Raw genomic sequence first — 23989 nt, 5'->3', positions numbered from 1 at the left:
CGCTAGCTAGACTAATAAAGAAGAAAAGAGAGAAGAATCAAATAGACGCAATAAAAAATGATAAAGGGGATATCACCACCGACCCCACAGAAATACAAACTACCATCAGAGAATACTATAAACACCTCTACGCAAATAAACTAGAAAATCTAGAAGAAATGGATAATTTCCTGGACATGTACACTCTTCCAAGACTAAACCAGGAAGAAGCTGAATCCCTGAATAGACCAATAGCAGGCTCTGAAATTGAGGCAATAATTAATAGCCTACCAACCAAAAAAGTCCAGGACCAGATGGATTCACAGCTGAATTCTACCAGAGGTACAAGGAGGAGCTGGTACCATTCCTTCTGAAACTATTCCAATCAATAGAAAAAGAGGGAATCCTCCCTAACTCATTTTATGAGGCCAACATCATCCTGATACCAAAGCTTGGCAGAGACACAACAAAAAAAGAGAATTTTAGACCAATATCCCTGATGAACATCGATGCAAAATGCCTCAATAAAATACTGGCAAACCAGATTCAGCAACACATCAAAAAGCTTATCCATCATGATCAAGTGGGCTTCAACCCTGGGATTCAAGGCTGGTTCGACATTCGCAAATCAATAAACGTAATCCAGCATATAAACAGAACCAAAGACAAGAACCACATGATTATCTCAATAGATGCAGAAAAGGCTTTCGACAAAATTCAACAGCCCTTCATGCTAAAAACGCTCAATAAATTTGGTATTGATGGAACGTACCTGAAAATAATAAGAGCTATTTATGACAAACCCACAGCCAATATCATACTGAATGGGCAAAAACTGAAAAATTTCCCTTTGAAAACTGGCACAAGACAGGGATGCCCTCTCTCACCACTCCTATTCAACATAGTGTTGGAAGTTCTGGCTGGGGCAATAAGGCAAGAGAAAGAAATCAAGGGTATTCAGTTAGGAAAAGAAGAAGTCAAATTGTCCCTCTTTGCAGATGACATGATTGTATATTTAGAAAACCCCATTGTCTCAGCCCAAAATCTCCTTAAGCTGATAAGCAACTTCAGCAAAATCTCAGGATATAAAATTAATGTGCAAAAATCACAAGCATTCTTATACACCAGTAACAGACAAACAGAGAGCCAAATCATGAATGAACTTCCGTTCACAGTTGCTCCAAAGAGAATAAGATACCTAGGAATCCAACTTACAAGGGATGTAAAGGACCTCTTCAAGGAGAGCTACAAACCACTGCTCAGTGAAATAAAAGAGGACACAAACAAATGGAAGAACATACCATGCTCATGGATAGGAAGAATCAATATCGTGAAAATGGCCATACTGCCCACGGTTATTTATAGATTCAATGCCATCCCCATCAAGCTACCAATGAGTTTCTTCACAGAATTGGAAAAAAACTGCTTTAAAGTTCATATGGAACCAAAAAAGAGCCTGCATTGCCAAGACAATCCTAAGTCAAAAGAACAAAGCTGGAGGCATCACGCTACCTGACTTCAAACTATACTACAAGGCTACAGTAACCAAAACAACATGGTACTGGTACCAAAACAGAGATATAGACCAATGGAACAGAACAGAGTCCTCAGAAGTAATACCACACATCTACAGCCATCTGATCTTTGACAAACCTGAGAGAAACAAGAAATGGGGAAAGGATTCCCTATTTAATAAATGGTGCTGGGAAAATTGGCTAGCCATAAGTAGAAAGCTGAAACTGGATCCTTTCCTTACTCCTTATGTGAAAATTAATTCAAGATGGATTAGAGACTTAAATGTTAGACCTAATACCATAAAAACCCTAGAAGAAAACCTAGGTAGTACCATTCAGGACATAGGCGTGGGCAAAGACTTCATGTCTAAAACACCAAAAGCAACAGCAGCAAAAGCCAAAATTGACAAATGGGATCTAATTAAACTAAAGAACTTCTGCACAGCAAAAGAAACTACCATCAGAGTGAACAGGCAACCTACAGAATGGGAGAAAATTTTTGCAATCTACTCATCTGACAAAGGGCTAATATCCAGAACCTACAAAGAACTCAAACAAATTTACAAGAAAAAAACAAACAACCCCATCAAAAAGTGGGCAAAGGATATGAACAGACATTTCTCAAAAGAAGACATTCATACAGCCAACAGACACAGGAAAAAATGCTCATCATCACTGGCCATCAGAGAAATGCAAATCAAAACCACAATGAGGTACCATCTCACACCAGTTAGAATGGCGATCGTGAAAAAGTCAAGAAACGGCCGGGCGCGGTGGCTCAAGCCTGTAATCCCATGACTTTGGGAGGCCGAGACGGGCGGATCACGAGGTCAGGAGATCGAGACCATCCTGGCTAACACAGTGAAACCCCGTCTCTACTAAAAAATACAAAAAAATAGCCGGGCGAGGTGGCGGGCGCCTGTAGTCCCAGCTACTCAGGAGGCTGAGGCAGGAGAATGGTGCAAACCCAGGAGGCGGAGCTTGCAGTGAGCTGACATCCGGCCACTGCACTCCAGCCTGGGCGACAGAGCGAGACTCCGTCTCAAAAAAAAAAAAAGTCAAGAAACAACAGGTGCTGGAGAGGATGTGGAGAAATAGGAACACTTTTACACTGTTGGTGGGATGGTAAACTAGTTCAACCATTATGGAAAACAGTATGGCAATTCCTCAAGGATCTACAACTAGAAGTACCATATGACCCAGCCATCCCATTACTGGATATATACCCAAAGGATTATAAATCATGCTGCTATAAAGACACACACACACGTATGTTTATTGCGGCACTATTCACAATAGCAAAGACTTGGAATCAACCGAAATGTCCATCAGTGACAGACTGGATTAAGAAAATGTGGCACATATACACCATGGAATACTGTGCAGCCATAAAAAAGGATGAGTTTGTGTCCTTTGTAGGGACATGGATGCAACTGGAAACCATCATTCTTAGCAAATTACCACAAGAACAGAAAACCAAACACCACATGTTCTCACTCATAGGTGGGAACTGAACAATGAGATCACTTGGACTCGGGAAGGGGAACATCACACACCAGGGCCTATCATGGGGAGGGGGGAGAGGGGAGGGATTGCATTGGGAGTTATACCTGATGTAAATGACGAGTTGATGGGTGCTGAGGAGTTGATGAATGCAGCACACCAACATGGCACAAGTATACATATGTAACAAACCTGCACGTTATGCACATGTACCCTACAACTTAAAGTATAATAATTAAAAAAAAACAAAAACAAAAACTAGTAGGTGAGTTTTTCATCTTCCCAACTTCTTCACATTTTTGAGTCTGCAACTCCATCTTTCCATCATTAATGTAAAGATCAAAATGAAAAAATCCTTAATATTTACTTCTATATAGAGAAAGGTGAAAGGTGACTTATATGGTGTTTTAGCATAATAACCATTTTAATAATGACTTCAGAAGATTATAATTTAATGTATTGCCAATGTTTGTAATCTTCGTACTGACTGCTTCTCATTCTACCCTTTATCAAACAGTTTAAATGCTGTGGTTTGATCAATGGAGCTGCTGATTGGGGAAATAATTTTCAACAACATTCCAAATTATGTGAATGTCTAGATACGCAGAGACCATGCACCACCTATAATGGTACAGAAGTTTACAAAGAGGTGAGAACTAAATCACATTTGATAAAATAAGCAATTCTGTTACTTTCTTTTCACAATTAAAGTCCCTACAAAAAATTAAAATGTATGAAGTACAATGGGAATCATGATATAAAAATCTCAGAAATTTCCCAAATTAAAAAAATCCTTATTTAAAGATAAAAGCAGATAGACTTCATTTATTCTATGAGTCTGGCATCATTTAAGTCCAATCTTAATAGGTCAAAGAAACATTCTGCTGCAATGGGAGGCAAAGTACAAGCTAACATAAAAGTTTTTTTTGTCCTCTCTTTGGTCATCTTAATCATTACTGTCCTTTATTTTTTCCTACTTTAACATGACTTCTGGAAAACAATATTTTCACTTTAATTTTCAAAGTCAATGTTTTTTGTTTTCTAATCAAATTTCCTTTTCTCAAGAAATGAGGTTTCTTCTTTCTCAAAATTTAAAAAAAGAACTCCAAGTCCTTCCCAATACGTTTAAGGGTTTAGGTTCTCTATGTTATTGACAGTTACCAATTTACCTAGTTATTGCTGCAATTGAGAAGTTACCTTGAACATTTAAAGTCAATTTAAAAAGACAGGTTAATCTTTTATGTGTTGTAGAGGTCATATTTATGTGACTTGTGAATGTCAGTACGTGGGTGTCCTAGTTCTTCTTATTGATCAATTCATCAAATACTTATTGACCACCTTCTATGCACCAAGCCTTCTACCAGTCACTGGAAATTCATTCCTGAACAGAGCACAATGTCTGCACTCATGGAGCTGATGCTTAAATAAGGAAGAGAGAAAGATAATTAGGCAACTTCAATCCAATGGTCTACTAGTATTTCATGGATAGAGATGGGTGCAAGGTGTTATGGGACCCCATCTCACTTAGTCTGTGGGGTTCCGGATATGGCTTCATGAAGAACATGACATCTGTCCCTTCATCAGCTGTTCCTTCTGCTTAGAAAAAATGTGTTCAAAAATTACAATTGATATTAGTATTTCACTTATTTGCTGTTATTCTTCAGTGCCTACTACATGTCAGACGGAACCTTGCTAGGGTTAGACATACCTCTGAATCCTCTAGGAGATTACAATCTAGTTGAGAGGCAGATACATTAAAAGCCATTATAAATTCACAATGAATTAATCTTAATATCTATAATACCCAAATATTATTTTCAATCTAGAATTGTTTTGATTTAGTAACTGCTGCTGAGATTAATTTATACAAGGAAATAGAAAGTATCTCAGGGGAAACTACCCTCTCCTTGACTATTTATCTTTTTCACTGGTCTTATCAAAATTAAAGAGGCTCTTCCCTGAAGGGGAATTGCTGTCATTAATACTTAAAGTACGTCACTAAGATTTAAAATAACTCAATAAGTAATCTACCAGACTACAGTGTTATACTGCGTTTTTTCCTTGTCACAATAATATTACTACAAAAAGTTTGATTCTTACTTTTTATATTCTCCCTGCTCCTCTCCTGCCTACCTAATGTTAGTGACATAATATTTACAAGGAAAAGGGGAAATAAATATAATGTAAATGAAGATAGTTTCCACTTAGGATAATGAGGAAATCAGTAAATTCAATTGCAGATTGCTATTTGTCTCCTGTTCAAATTCAACTCAAAGATGTTTTTCCTCAAGACAGATTCTGAAAAACCCCTGGAATTATCCTAAAAAAACTACTAGATAGTTTCTGTAAGTTCACACAATTCCTCTGAATATAGGCTGATAGCTACACCAGTTTCCCAAAAGGAAGGTTGTAAATTCATAAAATACTTCCATCTGCCATGTGTAAGTTGCAAGAAGTCTGGTAAAATGAAAAATATGGAATGGCCATAATTCACATTTCTTTTTTTTTCTCTTCCTTTTGCCAAGATAACCTCATTATCTTAGGGGAAGAGGAAGAGAAAAACCTTTGAAACATAATGAATGTGACTCAGTAGATACAATCATTAATCTCATCATTAACCTAAATGACATAATAATTTCCTTGAATGTTTACCACTTTGGGTTAAAGGTGAATGGAGAAACACATTACAGTCAGGAATGAAGGGGAAAAGATGACTTAGCCTTCTGGAGAACTTTTATTTTATTTAACAAATAGCAATATTTTGTTGGCCCTTTGCATATATATAACCATCCAAGGGATAATATATTTCAGGGCAGTACAAAAATAACACTATTATATTTTGTGGTCTTATTCCATTTTAAAAGTTCTTCCCATAATTTACAATTCTTGAAGTTACTAGGTCTAGTCCAAAATGTTTTCAGCATGAAAATGCATGCTGGATTGTATACATTTCAAAAATGTAGCAGAGAGGCAACTTCCTAAATTCTCTTTTTTATCTAAAGTAATGGCATAATGGTAGACATAGTAAGTTTTTTCTTTTTAAGATAAAAATAGTCCTGATAAATATTAAGGGATTTTAAAAATGTCTTGTTTTTTTCCGGCAGCGGTGACCTCAAGCCTGTTATCCCCACACTTTCAGAGGCTGAGGTGGGTGGATTGCTTGAGCCCGGGAGTTCAAGACAAGCCTGGGCAACATGGCAAAACCCTGTCTCTACAAAACACAACAAAAATTAGCCAGGCATGGTGGCACATGCCTGCGGTCTGAGCTACTTGGGAGGCTTAGGTGGGAGGATCACTTGAGCCCAGGAAGTGAAGGCTGCAGTGAGCCAAGATCACGCCTCTGCACTTCAGCTTCAGTGCTGGAGGGAGACCCTGTCTCAAAGAAAAAAAAAAATGAAAGAAAATACCTTGTTTTAAAAATGAAAATTTGCAATATTATTACCTAAAATCTCAACCAGGAACCTTTCTGTTGTAGATTACAAACCTAAAACATCCTTAGTCAAGGTGATATCAGCTGTAAAATGAATAAAGTTAAGATAAAATTATCATTTATACTTTTATGTTATAAAATGTATAGCTTTATCAACTATAAAATTTATAGTATAAATTATAAAATCTATCACTTGAGGATATGTTGGTGAAAAATCATTTATAATTATTAATCCCTAGATTCATCAATTAGGCAGTCAAGCAAAATTTTGTTCCTCAGTTGCTTTTTAATGTATAAACAAACCACAACCGTTACAACCTTTTGGAGCAAGGGTGAAGCAGGGAGTGGAAGGAACAACCCAGTTCCTTGTTGTTAAGTGTGTTTCTTGTTAGCAATGTAAAAAGTCAAACAAAAGAATAAAAATTTTGATTAATATAAGGTCGAATTTTTCTGAGGTAACTTTTAATGTTTTTGTTTTTTTTTTTCCAACAGCCCTGTATTTCTACCATAAAAGACTTATTGGCAAAAAGTTTCATAATAGTTATTGGAATAGCATTTGGACTGGCAGTTATTGAGGTACAGTATAATCTTGTATTATTGACTCTTTTATTCTCTTGCTTGTTCATTAATTTTAAGAAATATTGATGGTGAACAAACAAACAAACAAACAAACACAACCACCATAAGAAAACACAGATGCTTTAGAAAAGCACTGGATGCTGAAGGCTCATCATCTCCCTCAGTCAGCCTGAGTCTGAGGAGGAGATTCCCGTCTTAGGAAGTGAGCAGGGCTGAGACTCTTGCTTTTGAATGACCTCTCTACCGGGAAAAAGAATTAATTTTCGCATAGTTCTTAGTGCCAGGTATCTTTTTCCCACTGAAAACTAGCACAAGGGTTAAAATTTTCCAAAGTTAGAAGAAAAAGCACCAAACAAAGCAAAATATGACCTTTACAATTTCTTATTTCTCATCTTGATTTTGAAACAAAATAAAAACTGAACTCAAGAGTGTGAGAAGCTGTTTTCTTGTTACTTATTATTACATTCTAGAGAAATCCAAGAAGTTCTAAAAAGTAGAGGTAATTACCTCTGATATCCTCAGCTTAAGTACTATTGACTCACTTGGAGAAATTTTCAAGGAAAATTGAGGCTTATATATTACTTTCATCACTTTAATTATTGATGCTGGAAAAATATCCCACATAGGATTTTTGTCTTGATGAACTTTCTTGGCATGTTTAAAAAAAAAAAAAAAAAAAAAACACCTGAAAGACACTTTTCACATGACCTAAATTTGCCAAGAAAATGAATTAAAACTGCTTCAGAGAAGCATTTTGGAATCATCCCAGATCTTGGGTAATTTTGATATCAAGTAGATCAAATTCACTCACAATCCTATTCCAGGACATTAGCAAGAATGTTAATAATATGAAGTATCTCCCTGGTTAATGCCTGTGAGACCTGGTTAGCTCAGCTGAGTGACTTGTGCTTCATGCTCATGGAATGCTGTGCAAGGTACTCCTTGGGCTTTCTGGTAATTTTCTACCTCTTACTCATGCCACATCACTGCCAGAAAGAAATTTTAACTGAGAATGAAGCAATTTGGTGGCCTACGTGGTTCTTTAGTTTGCTGGTGGAATTTCCCAGGCAACTATTAGAGAACGGTTAGGGACTATTAGCAGCAAATTAAACTGTGGGTTATTACTTTCTTGTCATCCAAATGAATAGGTATAAATATGAAGCATTCTTTGTTGGTAGGTTATGGCTATCTTTCTTTAGGTCTGATATATGTTCAGAGTCAAATGGTGCTATGGATTAGGTCTATTTCTCTTGATTCTGCATTTTGTAAGATGTATTTTGTTTCTCTGCTTTGTATTCTGGGTTTATGCTAATTTAGAAATAAGGACTAATGGTCATGAAGATGAGTAAGAAATGTATGATTTAAATGAATCATTAGTGATTTTAAATGAATGATTTAAATGTATGAGACAGCATGTTTTAAATGAGATATTTAATATAAGAGTTATATTTCATGTTAAACTCAAGTTCTGACAATTGACTATCACTAGCTCAAATCACAGATGCTCCTCAGTTAGCAAAACCAGAAAAAGTAAGGACATACTTGATTGGGGAGATTGATGAAATACTTTGTGCCATAGTCAAAGGCATTTTCAAGAATTTAAATACATCTAGTGGAAAATAAGATTACAAAAAGATTAATGCATTTCAGTATTTTATGAAATTGGTATATTCCATGTATTAATTACACATTTAAATATTTTATTGGTTCTTCTAAAGACATATTCAGAGAAAAATAGCTCAATACAAACATTCTATACAGTAATTTATAGGTATGAAGTGTTTGTGGTACTATCATAAAACATAACTGTTTTTGAATTAGACCAAATGAATTGTGATTTCTAGACTATCTGCAGATATGGTAAATAGTTGGTTCAAGTAACTGAACTTTTTAAAATTGTTGTTCAGTTCCTCAATCTAAAACCTACCTTCCCTCTTTTAAAGGGAAACAAATCATTTTATATTCCATCTTCCTTTATTCAAAAAGTAGATTGGAAAAGTCTTCTGATACCCAGTCTATAAATTATGTATCCCAAAAAGAGCATTTTATAGCTCATCTTACAGTCATTAGTACAAGTTTTCTATTGCTCTTTGACTTAGGCCTATCTCCCTTCTTTGTTTCCAAAGTTCAAATTCAAAAAAACACAAAGATACAAAAACAGAAAATCTCCTCTAAAAAATACTTTTAAGAAAACAGAAGCAAATATCTTCCTGCAGAAAATATGTTCAGATTATCTCCACAGAAAAATATCATATAAAAAAAGACTGTCCCATATTTAGACCTTATGTTAGTATGTTTAGGCATAGGTTTTAGTGAGATGGGCCAATATTTGTTTCCAAAGCTCTGTTAGGATTATATACCTAAGGGATTCTTCTCACATTGAATGCTAAAAATTATGCAAAATACCTTATTCTGCAAGAAAAATTTATCTATAGACATTTTTGGAATTCTCATTATTCTAGCTTAAAACAACCAGACTATCATATCTTTCCACATTTGACTATAGCAACTTTACAAGCACAAAAAGTGATCAGCACTTTCCTTGCTTTAATAAAAAAAGAAAAACTACACACTGAGAGCCATCACTTTGTAGGATAGAAGTTATCCCAACAGGAGGTCCTAGAAATAAAGCAGTTAAAAGAAAAATGATAATTTGACATGTTTTTAGACTGCTGCATACCTCTTAGCAAATTTATCATGAGTCTTGGCATACATCATAAAATAACGAATCTCTTTTAATTGTGTGCTATTTTTTTGAACAATGATAAATGTTTTTTTCAGGGACAATGAAATGCAAGAAAGTGTGATATTAACTGTCTAGTCTGCTGATAAATGGTGGGCTTCTATTTCAAGGATGTAGCAGTGAAAGATGATAGTTGTCTTATCCCATTATTTTTTCCCATTAAAAAAAGTTCTTTCTTGATACTTGTCCCACAGACTTAAGGCTCAGCATCAAGGCAAAAAGACTAAATTTCAGTCTTGAATTGTAGAATATTTTAAATAGAAATTATTACTTTTGCAGAGAATTGGTGTCAACCATTTTAAGAAAGAAGAAGTATTGGTTAGCAGTTCTCATTTGAATTACATTTCCAGTAAAGTGTTAGTAAGCAGAAAGTCTCAACACAGTAGAAGCATTTAAGTTGACTCAGCATAAATGGCACTTTGCCCTCCTCTGTCGTCCCTTCAAAGGGGGCTGGTGGGGAAGGAAACTTTCTATTGGTAACGCACACAGGTCCTGTCTATCATTTCTACGTCAGAGACATAGCGTGTAAGTCACCAACTGTAGAGCCAATTAGAGCAAATTTTGGGGTCCCTCATTCTTGGGAGAGCTACTTGAGATGGAAATTATGCCCCAGATTTTCAGTTGTGCTTTTTCACTTCAAAAGAAATTCCTGAATTAAGCTATTCCCCATAGTTTAGAAGCTTTTTTTAAAAAAGAGTTACTTCATTTTTGTATTCCTCTTGAAAATGCCTAAAACTGCAGCAGAAAAAAATTCTAGACTCTTTGATTTTTATGCAGATGATTTAAACCAGATGCTAATAACCTTTTTATGGAAGCAGTACGTATATTTAGCCCCCAGGGACCTGAGATCCCTAGTGCTCCAGAGGAGACGCTCTGCAGAAGAATGTGTGTGTTCCAGGAAAGGGAGTGGATCTTCTGGTGGCAGCTGCTACTGTGCAGTTATATAGGGCCAGTTAGATAGAGGCCGATTGGCCACCTAAAAAATGCTGATTAAAACACAAAAAAACTTAGAGAGCATTTGCAGTGCTCTTCTGTCCCATTGGAACCTCTAATTTTCCAAGAGAGATGACTTAGATAGGATTGGAACTGTCAGTATACAAAATCTTTTCATATATAATGTTCTTTCTGTTTATTTATAATGTGTCCAGCGTTTTCCCTTAAATTCCATGTTAATCCTCTTATTTTGTTCTCTAGATACTGGGTTTGGTGTTTTCTATGGTCCTGTATTGCCAGATCGGGAGCAAATGAATCTGTGGATGTGTCAAGCTATCACCAGTAAAACCCCTTTAAAATGTTGCTTTGGCTTTGTAAATTTAAATATGTAAGTGCTATATAAGTCAGGAGCAGCTGTCTTTTTAAAATGTCTCAGCTAGCTAGACCACAGATACCTTCTAGACATATTGAACATATTTAAGGTTTGAGATCCCTTAAATATAAATATAAAAATGATATGAATGTATATTTTTACTCAAAATAAAAGTAATTGTTTACGTTGGTGCTTTTCTATGTCTGATCCTTGTGTTCAGGTGGTACAGTGCTTAAAATGTTCTTCTGGAGCCACCCAGTGGAATAATCATCTCCAAGCTGACAGGGCCACAGATAGTTAAGACAGTGGATCTGGGGTTCTTCAGAAATGATACTCTTTTATGTGATGTATCAACCACTGGTGATACGATTGAATCAAGTCTAATGTTAAAATAATTGGCAATGATCCAGGTAAAAGAGTCACCATCTCTTTTCTATTTATGTCACAACTACTAACAGTATCTCTCTTTTGCTGCGTGTCTATTGTAGGAACAAAAAGATCTGAGTGCCCAACACCCAGCCATTGCTTCTCTGGTACCCGTCTGGATCTTCCTCTCAGACACGACAGTTATAACATTTTTTTCTTTCTAGTTCTCAGAAATATTTAACATTTTGGCTTTTTAGAGAAGTATAATATACAGACAATAAAGTCGATAATTCTTAATGTATAGCTCTGTGAATATGTGTACATCTGTGTAAGGACTAAGATCAGAGTTGGGCACAGTTGGCTCATGCCTGTAAGCTCAGCTGCCTGGGAAGCTGAGACAGTAGGATCTCTTGACCCCAGGAGTTTGAGACCAGCCTGAAAAATAGCGAGGCCCCCATCTCCAAAAAAAAAAAAAAAAAAAAAAGAAGATACAGAATATTTCTAGCACACCAGAAGAATGCTCCTTCATGCCGCCTCTCAGTGGTGGGCTGTATTTGGCTCACACCGACTTGCTGAGCAGATTGTACACATATACACAAAAGTTTTGTACACAAAGTTCTTCCCAACTTTGTGTTCAGTAACATGACATTGGTACCTTGAAATCTACCATGCTCGGAGTATTTATGCCATAGATACTGACAAATGCTGTAAATTCAGGGCTTTTCTTTCTTTTCTTTTCTTTCTTTTTTGGAGAGCTGGTTGATAAACATTTACCAATACACTACCCCTCTCTGTAAATACTTCCCTAAAGGTAACCACTTTTCTGACTTCTGTGACATAGACTCATTTTGCCTGTTCATGAATTTTCTCTAAGTGGAATAATAAAGTGTGCACCCTGGCTTCTTTGGCTCAACATTTTGTGTGTGAGAATCAACCATTTGTTGCATGTAGCTGTAGTTTATTCTAATAGCTATGTAGCATTTCATTGTGTATGAATATATCACAATGTATATATCCATTCTTCTGTTGATGGGTATATAGTTTGTGTTCGGTTTGTCATGATTATAAATAAAGCTTCTATAAACATTCTTTTATATGTCATTTGGAACATGTATGTACTCATTTCTGGCTATATATGCAGGAGTAGAACTGCTTTGCATACATATGTTTAGCTTTAATACATTCTGTCAAGAAATTTTCTAAAGTTCCTTTTTTTTGAGACAGAGTCTCACTCTGTGGCCCAGGCTGGAGTGCAGCAGATATCTCAGCTCACTGCAACCTCTGCCTCCTGGGTTCACTCCATTCTCCTGCCTCAGCCTCCTGAGTAGCTGGGACTACAGGCGCCCAGCACCACATCCAGCTAATTTTTTGTATTTTTTAGTAGAGATGGGGTTTCACCGTGTTAGCCAGGGTGGTCTCGATCTCCTGACCTTGTGATCCTCCTGCCTTGGCCTCCCAAAGTGCTGGGATTACAGGCGTGAGCCACCACGCCTGGCCTTTCTAAAGTTCTTGTGCTAATGTATGCTGATACTAGAAAAGTATAATAGACTCAGTCTCATCTTCTGAGAAAGAGAAATATTATGGAAGGCAGTTCTTGTCAAGCTGATTAGATGGCAGCCAAGCAGTAGGAAACTTGGGGGAGCTTTGGGCTGGGTTAGGCACCCTTATTCTGTGCTTCCCTATTAATGATAAAAATAGCGGCTAGGTGAGGTGGCTTACACCTGTAATCCCAGCACTTTGGGAGGCTGAGGTGGATGGATAACCAGGTCAGGAGATCAAGACCATCCTGGCTAACACGGTGAAACCCCGTCTCTACTAAAAACACAAAAAATTAGCTGGGTGTGGTGGCGGGCGCCTGTAGTCCCAGCTACTCAGAAGACTGAGACAGGAGAATTGCTTGAACGCGGGAGGGAGAGCTTGCAGTGAGCTAAGATCACGTCACTGCACTCCAGCCTGAGCGACAGAGCGAGACTCCGTCTCAAAAAAAAAAAAAAAAGCTATCCTTCTTTGAGTACATGTCATCTTCCAGGAACAATACCCAAATCTGTGCTTTTATTATCTCATTTTTAATCACTATATCATTATGAGGTAGGTACGATTATCATTCCCATTTCACAGGTAAGAACATTGAGGCTCAGAGGAGATAGATAATTTTGCTCAGAGTCAATTAGTAATTGGCAGAACTGGGAATCAAACCCTGTCAAATGTGTCCCAAACCCCGACTGTTGATCATGTTAGCTTTCCCATAATAAATTTATCAATAAACTTGCCATATTTTATTATAATTACCCATTCATGTGTTTGCCTCTGTTAGCATCCTCAAACTCTTTGAAGGCATTGATTGTTTTTTCTTTGTCTTTATGTCTCCAGTACCTATTCTTGTGCTTGGCATATAATAGGCACTTAACAAATTGTAGCCAAAAATAGTAGATTTATTGAGAGCATACTGTATGCCCACATATATTCTAACCACTTTACATAGAGTCACTCCTTTAACTCAGAACAGCCCTCTTAGTTTGATACTATTAATAGACCAATTTACAGATAAGGAAAGCAGGGCCTAGAGAGATTAACTTTTTTTAGGTCATGTAGCTAGTAAGCGGAGGAGTTGTAATGCACTCTAAGTGACTCAAAATCCATGCTTTTTACATCATACCATTTTGTCATATGTTACAGTGTTATTGGGATAGATAAGAAAATGAATATTAACATGTCTTTTGCATATGTCAGGTACGTATTACAGGTTCAACAAATATTATATAGTATCAATGATATAAAGAACTTGTATCAGTCAGGGTTGACAGAAAAATAAAAACCCTCCAGCTATTTCAAACAATGAAAAAATTATACAGGGAACTCCTATATTAGTCAGCTTGGACTGTCATAACAAAGTATAGCTGACTAGGTGGCTTAAACAACAGATTTTTTTTTTCTCAGAGTTCTGGAGTCTGAGAAGTCAAGGATCAAGGTGCTGGCCTATTCAGTTCCTGGTAAGGGCTCTCTTCCTGACTTGCAGTTGAACTTCTTGCTGTGTCTTCACAAGGTAAAAAGAGAGCGTGTGTGTGCGCTCTGTTGTGTCTTCTTATAAAGACAATGATCCTGTCAGTCCAGGGTTCCACCCTTATGACCTTATTTAACATTAATTACTTTCTTACTCCAAATACAGCCACAGTGGGGGCTTCAACGTACGAATTTTAGGGGGAAACAATTCAATCCATAGTAACTGCTTACAGAGGTGATGGAAAAAGTAAGAAGCCAATAAGGAGGCAAGGTAAACCAGAGATTAGCAACAGCAGGGGTTGCTACTACCCTTAGGACTGGAGAAACAGAGATAATGTTACCAGACCCCAGGATCCAGGGCTGCCTTGTGGAAGATGAGCTATGGCTTGGATTCCAGAGAAAGACTAACAGGAACAGGAGCCATGGAGACTTAGCACTCATTATCAGAAGAAGAGAGAGAGGACAGAGAGCAGTGCCCTGGCTTCTCTGCCTCCCACTTCAGTCTCCTGTCAGACTTCCATTGACTGAGGCCACCTAGAAGTCAGAAAACAAGTGGCCCTGGAAAATACAGTTTCCTCTGACCCAAAGCAGAGCTGAGAATGCAAGGACTGGGCTGAGAGCAGACAGAAAGAAAAGACTGTTAGATTAAGTTTAGCCCAACGATGCCTTCTTATATAGTAAGTTTTACCTAAAGGTTTCTCTGTGCACAGTGAACTGTAACCTAACTGGGTGTGTAAACCAACTATAACCTACTCGTGTGCCAGTCACTCAGTTTTAGTCAATTAAAGGCAGCCAACTATTCAAACTCGGTTCAAGTAAGGCAAACGCAGAACTATAAGCAATCCAGCTGTTTCTGTACCTTACTTCCATTTTCTGTACATCACTTCCCTTTGTGTCCATAAATCTTCCACCACCTGGCTGTGCTGGAGTCTCTCCGACTCCAGTGAATTATTCTTTCCTCAATTAAATTCTGTTAAATTTAATTTGTCAGTGATTTTTCTTTTAACAAGACTGTAATAGCAAATTGAGAGTTAGAGAGCAGGCAAACAGATCCTGAATTTTTTGAGAAAACGATATGAAAATTGCAGAAAGTGTAACAGATTTAAAATTATATGAGACGTTTTTGGGATTCTTCCTCTTTTAGCTCAAGTTCACAACATTTTAGGGGTCTAGAGGACTTACAGCAGTTGTTCTTTACTGGAGGGGGGCATTTTGCCCCTCAGGGGATATTTGTCAATGTCTGGAGACAATTTGGTTGCCACAATGGGTAGCAGGGGGATGTTACTAGTATCTAGTGGATGGAGGCCAGGAATGCTACTAAACTTTCTACAATGTACAGGTACGTGCTCACAACAAAGAATTATTTAGTCTAAAATGTCAATAATGCTGTGATTGAGAGATCCTGCTTTAGAGAATCACACATGTGAATAACAAAATATTGTTGTTGGGAGACAGTAAAATCCATGTTAAAAAGTGAATTGGATTGGAGTCGGTCCTAGACCAGGCTCTGACTGCTTGCCAATTTTGTATCCTTCGCGAGTCACTCAGTTTCCTCATCTTCAAAGAACACATTTTATTGAAAAGATATTTAAGTACCCTACCATTACTAGAATCTCTGCATGTACTAACTTCTTAAACATGTTTGGTTTTCTGCTGTATTTTTAAATGTCAACATTTATTTGCTTATGATAGTTCACCTAGGCTTTAACTTAATTGTTTTCGTACTGAAGGCAATTATGAGAGAAACTTTTACTCTCCTGCAAGATATTAAATTCAGATTTAAGAATAGGCTCATTCTTTACCTTCATGTTTCCAAGGTCAAACCACAATATTTAAAAATATATTAAATTTGATTAAATTACTTAAGGAACATAGCAAGAACAAAATAAAAGTAAACTCTCATCAAATTAATAATTCAATGTAGATGGAAATGCTGCTTTCAATTCACAGAAATGTAGGAATTATCTTCATTATGCTTAAGACTGTACAATTGTACTAATTTAGATATACAATATGTATATATTAAAGCTTGGCAAATACTTCTCAAATCTGTCCACTGCTCTGCTTTCCTGTCACTTCCACCCTATCTTCTCTCTCACAATCCAGCCTGAGGTAGGGTCATTGCAATTATCTTGTGATGAGTTTTCTACCCTTTTTTTCATTCTTCATATCCATTTCCCATGGTGCCACAGGAGTGATCCATCTAAGATGCAGATATTATCACTCTCTCTCCAGGTTACTCCTCCACTGACTACCAGGTCCTTCATAAGCACCAACTCCACCTTTCCCTGTGATATGGTTTGGCTGTGTCCCCACCCAAATCTCATCTTGAATTGTAACTCCCACAATTCCTGCGTGTCATGGGAGGAACCCGGTGGGAGGTGATTGAATTATGAGAGTGAGAGGTGATTGAATTATGAGGGTGGGTCTTTCCTATGCTTTTCTCATGATAGTGAATGAATCTCATGAGATCCGATGGTTTTAAAAATGGGAGTTTCCGTGCACAAGCTCTCTGCCCACTGCCATCCATGTAAGACATGACTTGCTCCTTCTTATCTTCCACCATGATTATGAGTCCTCTCCAGCCATGTGGAACTGTAAGTTCGTTAAAACTCTTTTTCTTCCCAGTCTCAGATATGTCTTTATCAGCAGCATGAAAATGGACTAATACAGTATATTGGTTACTAGGAGAGTGGGGCGTTGCTGAAAAGATACCCAAAAATGTGGAATGTGGAAGCAACTTTGGAACTGGATAACCGGCAGAGATTGGAACAGTTTGGAGGGCTCAGAAGAAGACAGGAAAATGTGGGACATTTTGGAACTTCCTAGAGACTTGTTGAATAACTTTGACAAAAATGCTGATAGTGATATGAGCAATAAGGTCCAGGCTGAGGTGGTCTCAGATGGAGATAAGCAACTTGTTTGGAACTGGAGCAAAGGTGACTCTTGTTATGTTGTAGCAAAGATACTGGTGGCATTTTGCCTCTGTCCTAGAGATCTGTGGAACTTTGAACTTGTGAGAAATGATAAGGGTATCTGGTGGAAGAAACTGCCAAGCAGCAGTGCATTCAAGAGGTGATTTGAGTGCTATTAACGGCATTCAGTTTTATAATGGAAGCAGAGCATAAAAGTTCAGAAAATTTGCAGCCTGACAATGTGATAGAAAATAAAATCTCATTTTCTGAGGAGAAATTCAAGCTGGCTGCAGGAATTTGCATAAGTAACAAGGATCTGAATGTTAAATCACCAAGACAATGGAGAAAATGTCTCCAGGGCATATCAGAGGTCTTCATGGCAGCCCCTCTCATCACAGGCCTGTAGACCTAGGAAGAAAAAATGGTTTCATGGGCCAGGCCCAGGGTTCCCATGCTGTGTTTGGTGCCCTGCATCCCTGCCACTCCAGCCATGACTAAAAGGGGCCAAAGTACAGTTCAGGTTGTGGCTTCAGAGGGTGGAGGCCCCAAACCTTGACAGCATCCACATGACATTAAGCCTGCAGGTGCACAGAAGTCAAGAATTGAGGTTTGGGAGCCTCTGCCTAGATTTCAGAGGATGTATGGAAATGGCTGAATGTCCAAGCAGAAGTTTGCTGCAGAGGTAGCACTCTCATGGAGAGCCTCTGCTAGGGCAGTGAGGAAGGAAAATGTAGGGTTGGAACCCACACACAGAGTCCCTACTGGGGCACTGCCTAGTGGAGCTGTGAGGAGAGGGCCACCATCCTCCAGACCTCAGAATGGTAGATCCGCTGACAGCTTGCTTGTAATTTGTGCCTGGAAAAGCTGCAGATACTCAACACCACTGCATGAAAGCAGCCTGGAGAGAGGCTGTACCTTGCAAAGCCACAGGGGTGGAGCTGCCGAAGACCATGGGAACCCACCTTTTGCATCAGCATGACCCACATGCAAGACATGGAGTCAAAGGAGATTATGTTGGAGCTTTAAGCTTTGACTGCCCTGCTGGATTTTGGACTTGCCTAGGGCCTGTAGCTTTTTGTTTTGGCCAATTTCTTTCATTTGGAATGGCTGTATTTACCCAATGCCTGTATCCCCATTGTATCCAGAAAGTAACTCAGTTGACAGGCTCATAGGCAGAAGGCATTTGCTTTGCTTCAGATGAGATGTTGGACTGTGGACTTTTGAGTTAATGCTGAAATGAGTTAAGGCTTGGGGGACTGTTGGGAAGGCATGGTTGGTTTTGAAATGTGAGGACATGAGATTTGGGAGGGGCCGGGGGCAGAGTGATATGGTTTGGTTGTATCCCCACCCAAATCTCATCTTGAATTGTAACTCCCACAATTCCCCTCTGTCATGGGAGGAACCTGGTGGGAGATGATTGAATTATAGGGGCGGGTCTTTCTTGCTCTGTTCTTACAAATAGTGAATGAGTCTCACAAGATCTGATGGTTTTAAAAACAGGAGTTTCCCTGCACAAGCTCTCTCTTTGCTTGCCACCATCTGTGTAAGATGTTACTTGCTCCTCCTTGCCTTCCATCATGATTGTGAGGCCTCCCCAGCCATGTGGAGCTGTAAGTTCATTAAACCTCTTTCTTTTGTAAATTTTCCGGTCTCAGGTATGTTTTTATCAACAGTGTGAAAATGGACTAATATGTCCTGCTCTTCTGCAGACCCTCTTCCATATGCACCCTGTGAGCCTTCAACTTCTACTCTTATCCCTTCACATCTTTGCCATGTTGCTCCCTATGCCCAGAATGATTTTCATATTTATGTTGTTGGATTCCTTCAAGGTCTAGCTCTGATGTCGCCCACTCTATGAAGCTTTTCTGAATCCATTCAGGATAAAAATAATTTTTTAATTTATTTGTGTTTTTCATAGCATATTATATTAAAATATCACTTATCCTAATATATATGGCTAGCTTTTTGTTGAATTTTATCATAAACTCCCTAAGTACTACTGAACTGCTGAATTAAACTTTTACCCCAGAGGCTAGCATGGTACCTAGAATATATTAGCAGCTCAATAAGTATGTATTATTAACATCATAGTACATTTGCAGAATGGTATCCATTTTTATTTTATAAAGATATTCCATTGAATATAGATATTTTATTTATAATTACAATAACAATAACTGATACATGTAGCATAGTACTTATTATATATCTGGCACTATTCTAAAGAATTCATGCATATTAACTCATTCAGTTCTCACAATAATTCTATTATTAAAGTTATGCTTATTTTACAGATAACAAAACTGAAATGCAATGAAGTTAAGTAAGTTGCTCAAAATTAGTAGTGCCAGGATTCAAACTCTGCTACTGATTTGGACAGGAGGCAGGAAAATACTGGGCCCTGCGGCCCTAAATGAGAACTTTACTTCCCTGTTTTCCCACCTGAATGTTGCCTTTTGGCCCAGCATGCCCCCTATCCTGTGCCCATAAGAATCCCAGACCCCAAACTCAGCTCACACACATACAGAAGAGAGAAGCATCTGAACGTTGAAAGGAGAAGCAGCAGCTGGACATCAGAAACTGTGGTAGGAGAGGAGTTTGGCTGAGCTCCAGGGGAAGACTGCCTTCATATTCCATCCCCTTTTCAGTTCCCCATCCTGCTGGCACCCACTTTTACCACTCAGTAAAATCTCCACATTCACCATCCTTCAAGTCGTGTGACCTCATTCCTCTTGGGCACTGGACAAGATCCAGTTGCGGGTGCAGGAGGCTGTCACACTGACTCTCCACTGAGCTGTTTAACACTTAAGTTGTCTGCAGACAGCAAAGCTAAAACAGCACACTATAACACATGCCCTCTGGGGCTCTAGAGGCTGTGGACAGCCCCTAGAAGCTGCTGTGGGCTGATAAGGGGTTCATTCCTGCTGGTGCCCAAAGGCACTCACCCCAGCTCCTGCACCCACTCACCTACATCTTCTCCCTCTTTCAAGGGGTTTGAGCCCTGCAGGCTGAGTAAGCGAGCTAGCCCTTCACAAGTCCCGTGGGGTCAAGGGAATCCATCTCACTACCCTGGCTTCACAGCTTACATTCAAGCAATAATACCATTTTCCATCTCTTGGGGAAAAGTTGATTTGGCTAAGAAACAAGGTTTTAGATCCTTTTTGAGTAGCTGAATTGCTGAGGATAATACTTGAACATTAGAGTATGTTGACATGTTGCCATACATCCAAATAAAGTGGTCCCCTTCCACCCATCCTTATATTTTGTGTACACTCCCTTCCTAACATTACTCCCACTATATTTCAGATTTATTTTCATTCTGCCTCTTTTATCTGATTGGGAACAACTTGAGGTCAGAAATGTGTCTTTTTTTTTTTTTTTAAACTTTGTGACCTACCCATGCACAGTATGGTAACTGGCAGATGTTTGCTCAACCAATGTTTATTGGATAAAATGATAAGGAATAGTCCATATATTTTAAAAGAAACTAAAATTGCCACATCCATAAATACAAGTTGGTAAGACCTGTGATTTACCACCAATTGAATTAATTCTAAGAAATGAGATTAGAGTATCTTGTCCTTTTTCAGGAGAGTTTATTTAGTTACTACTTTAATCTTCTCTTTCTATTACAATGGGTGGTGATTAAGAGCTGTTGAATATGGAGTCAGATTTGTCAGGGTTCAAAATAATGCCTGTAACATCTAGGTGCTGAGTGATGTTGGGCATGTTAATTTCTCTGTGCCTTGTCTGAAGACCAAGGATAAAAGAAATCTCTATAGGACTGCTGTGAGATTAAATAAGACAATACATGCAAATTGTTTAGAACATATAGTAGAGTTAGCATTCTGGGTTAGTAGCTATAACATCATTATTATTGTAAAAATAATTACACCTAGAATTAGTGTAAGTATATAATTAACAAGTTTTGTTTTTGATTATGAAGTTTCTTTACAGTTCAAAGCAAGTTTAGGCCCATCAACAACTTCATCTTCAAAGCCCTGAGTTTTTGAAATGGATTTTGACAATAACACCTCCTGGAAGGATACATCTTCTGCTCAGAATCTCTTTCCAAGGCTGATATCCAGTTATCATATCAATAATGGAATAAAAAAGACAGAGAAGGGACAGTGGGCCAGGAACAGAGCCGCACAGAATGACAGACAGTAAATGAAAAGGAATGTAATTTAGAATCGTCCTAATGAGAAACAGCATGCATCAAGACAAGTGGAGTGATAGCTCTGTCAGCTTTGCTGGCAAGGTGACCCCCAAATAAGTCATGTCTATTTAATACAATGTGAGCATCAGTTGTGGCAGCGCCAAGAGCAACAACTAACTAAGGCAAACACAACATTGCACCTGGCTCACAATATCTCCAAGAGTAATTTGTGACGCTATTTCAAGTGATTCCAATAGAACATGTTGTTCTCTGCAGAAATCATGCTTTTGGAAAACAGGTTAGGGTTCATGGCAAAATAGAGATGAAAATTCTCTGGAATGTTATAAACAAGCAAGAAATTATTAGGAAGCTTATAACTGAAAGCCATAATAACTGGCAATTGGGCTTTTTTTAATAACCAAAAAAATATTTAATATAGAAACATGCAAGTCAAGCAAATGAAGCCCAATAAGTACTCAGAAATAAAATATGTATCAATTGTGTGTAATGAGTAATAGGATGTGACCGGTACTGGTTGAATTGAGAACAAGGGAGTCTCCTGGGTCTGGAAGCTGGAACTGTGGCTTCTAAGACAGGCTGTGGGCCTGGCTCTGTGTGATGCTGGCTGACTCAATACCTTTTTTTATTCTCATTAATTATCCCTCAGTGGTTCAGAATTTTTGACTTTGGAAAGCACTTTCTAAAGATCTAAAGATCTAAAAATCCTCAGATAAAATGAATGAGTTTCTGATGGAAGAGCCAACTTTCTTTCCTGGGAAGCATCCAGCCATAAAAGATCTAAAAATATCTTGGAAACACCATATATTTGAAAAATGGAAGCAGAAATTTTATTTTTCTTACTACCCAGCTTACTCTCATATGTAATTATTCTATATCTTTATGGTCAAATTTTAGTAATGTTGGTCCTAAAGATCTGGGAAACTTATAATATTCACTCAGGGGAGGTAAAAAGAAGGAAAGGCAGTTGAAATTATATCACTAAGTCTCAAAGAAAAATGGCCATTTAATAAGAGTTTTCTTAGGCTGATGGGTTACATTGCAATGTTGGATTATCTGTTCTTGCAAAAAAAATAAAACAAGGTGGAAAGATAATTAAAATTCCTTATGTAATTAACCCAATCCTCAATGGAAAATGAAAGACCTTGGTATGTGGAAGAGGAAACTGGTACAGGAATCAATTTATTTAGTAGATGTCAGCTATCTGTCAGGCTCAAGACTAGGCACTTTTCATGCTTTATCCCGAGGAAATATGTCAATACAATGCCAGGACTGCACCCCTAGACATTTTGAATTAATTAGTGAGTATAATGTACAGCTGAGGCTGAGAACCACTGACTTTTGGGTGTTCTGTGAAAACTAGTTTTTTCTCCCTAGTACCTTTTTTTCTTGTGCTGTTCAATTCCATAAATTTTCTTAGGCACATTTCTTTAAAGCACCTGAATGCTACCTACAATAACAGCATAACCTTGAAACATACCCAGTAATTCTTAAATATTTTCCACTCTTGAACCTGTGTACAAACATCACAAATTCAAGGTTAGTCATTGCTATAATTTGAATGTGTTTCCCAAAGTTCATGTGCTAGAAACTTAATCCCTAATGCAACAGAGTTGAGAAGTGGGACCTTTCAGGGGTGATTAGGTTATGACGGCTGAGTGTGGAAAAGCTCACTCAAACTCAAAATGACTTTTCTATTCCTCACTCTACAACAACAATCAACACAGAAGACCTCTGTGAACAAATGTGTGGAGGTTTTCCCCTACCAATAAGTAAGCAATTAATTCTTCAGCAGACACCAGCTGGTTGTCCTCTAATTCAATTTTGACACTATCTACCTGGAGATAGCATCAGTTTCTACAGGTTAAGGACTCAGTCCCCAAGGCCCACCCCCTCCCTGCTTACTTGGGCCCACCCCCTCCCTGCTTACTTCTGATACCAGTTGCAAGCCTTAGGTTGCTTTGTCTATGCTTCTGACCAACTGGCTATAAATTGGGGTTTCCACAGTCCCCTCCTAAGGTTCAATTAATTTGCTAGAGCAGCTCACAGAACTAAGGAAAACACTCACACTTACCAGGTTATTGCAAAAGATATTGTAAAGTATACAAATAAACAGCCAGATGAAGATATACATAGGGTAAGATCTGGAAGAGTCACAAGCACGAAGCTTCTATGCTGGTGGTGTTGGGTTACACCACCTTCCCAGCATGTGGATGAGTTCTTATTTACCTTCCTGTAGGCATGCACATGTTCAGCTATCTAGAACTCTCTGAACCCAGTCTTTGGGTTTTTATGGAAGATTCACTACATAAACATGATTATTAAATCACTGGCTGTTGGCAATAACTTTCAGCCCCTCTCCTCTTCCTGGAGGCTGAGGGTGAGCTGAAAGTCCCAGCCTCCTAGTCCTTCTTGGTCTTTTCAGTGACCAGCCTCCGTCCTGAAGCTACCTAGGGGCTCCCAGTCACTGGTCAACT

General features: G+C 38.2%; 1 protein-coding gene across 1 annotated transcript in view; it reads left to right on the top strand.

Annotated features, from left to right (window-relative positions):
* Window positions 1-11243, top strand: part of TSPAN8 (tetraspanin 8) — a 38270-nt gene extending 27027 nt beyond the window's left edge. The window contains exons 6-8 of the mRNA XM_015431204.4: window positions 3514-3645; window positions 6919-7002; window positions 10943-11243. Of these exons, the coding sequence (XP_015286690.3) occupies window positions 3514-3645; window positions 6919-7002; window positions 10943-10996 (270 nt within the window). The 3' untranslated portion in view covers window positions 10997-11243. The remainder of the gene's footprint in view (window positions 1-3513; window positions 3646-6918; window positions 7003-10942) is intronic.
* The last annotated feature ends 12746 nt before the right edge of the window (window positions 11244-23989 follow it).

The sequence above is a fragment of the Macaca fascicularis genome, chromosome 11, assembly GCF_037993035.2.
Source record: "Macaca fascicularis isolate 582-1 chromosome 11, T2T-MFA8v1.1".
In the NCBI taxonomy this organism is placed as follows: domain Eukaryota; kingdom Metazoa; phylum Chordata; class Mammalia; order Primates; family Cercopithecidae; genus Macaca; species Macaca fascicularis.
This window is presented reverse-complemented; position numbering and strand designations above follow the sequence as displayed.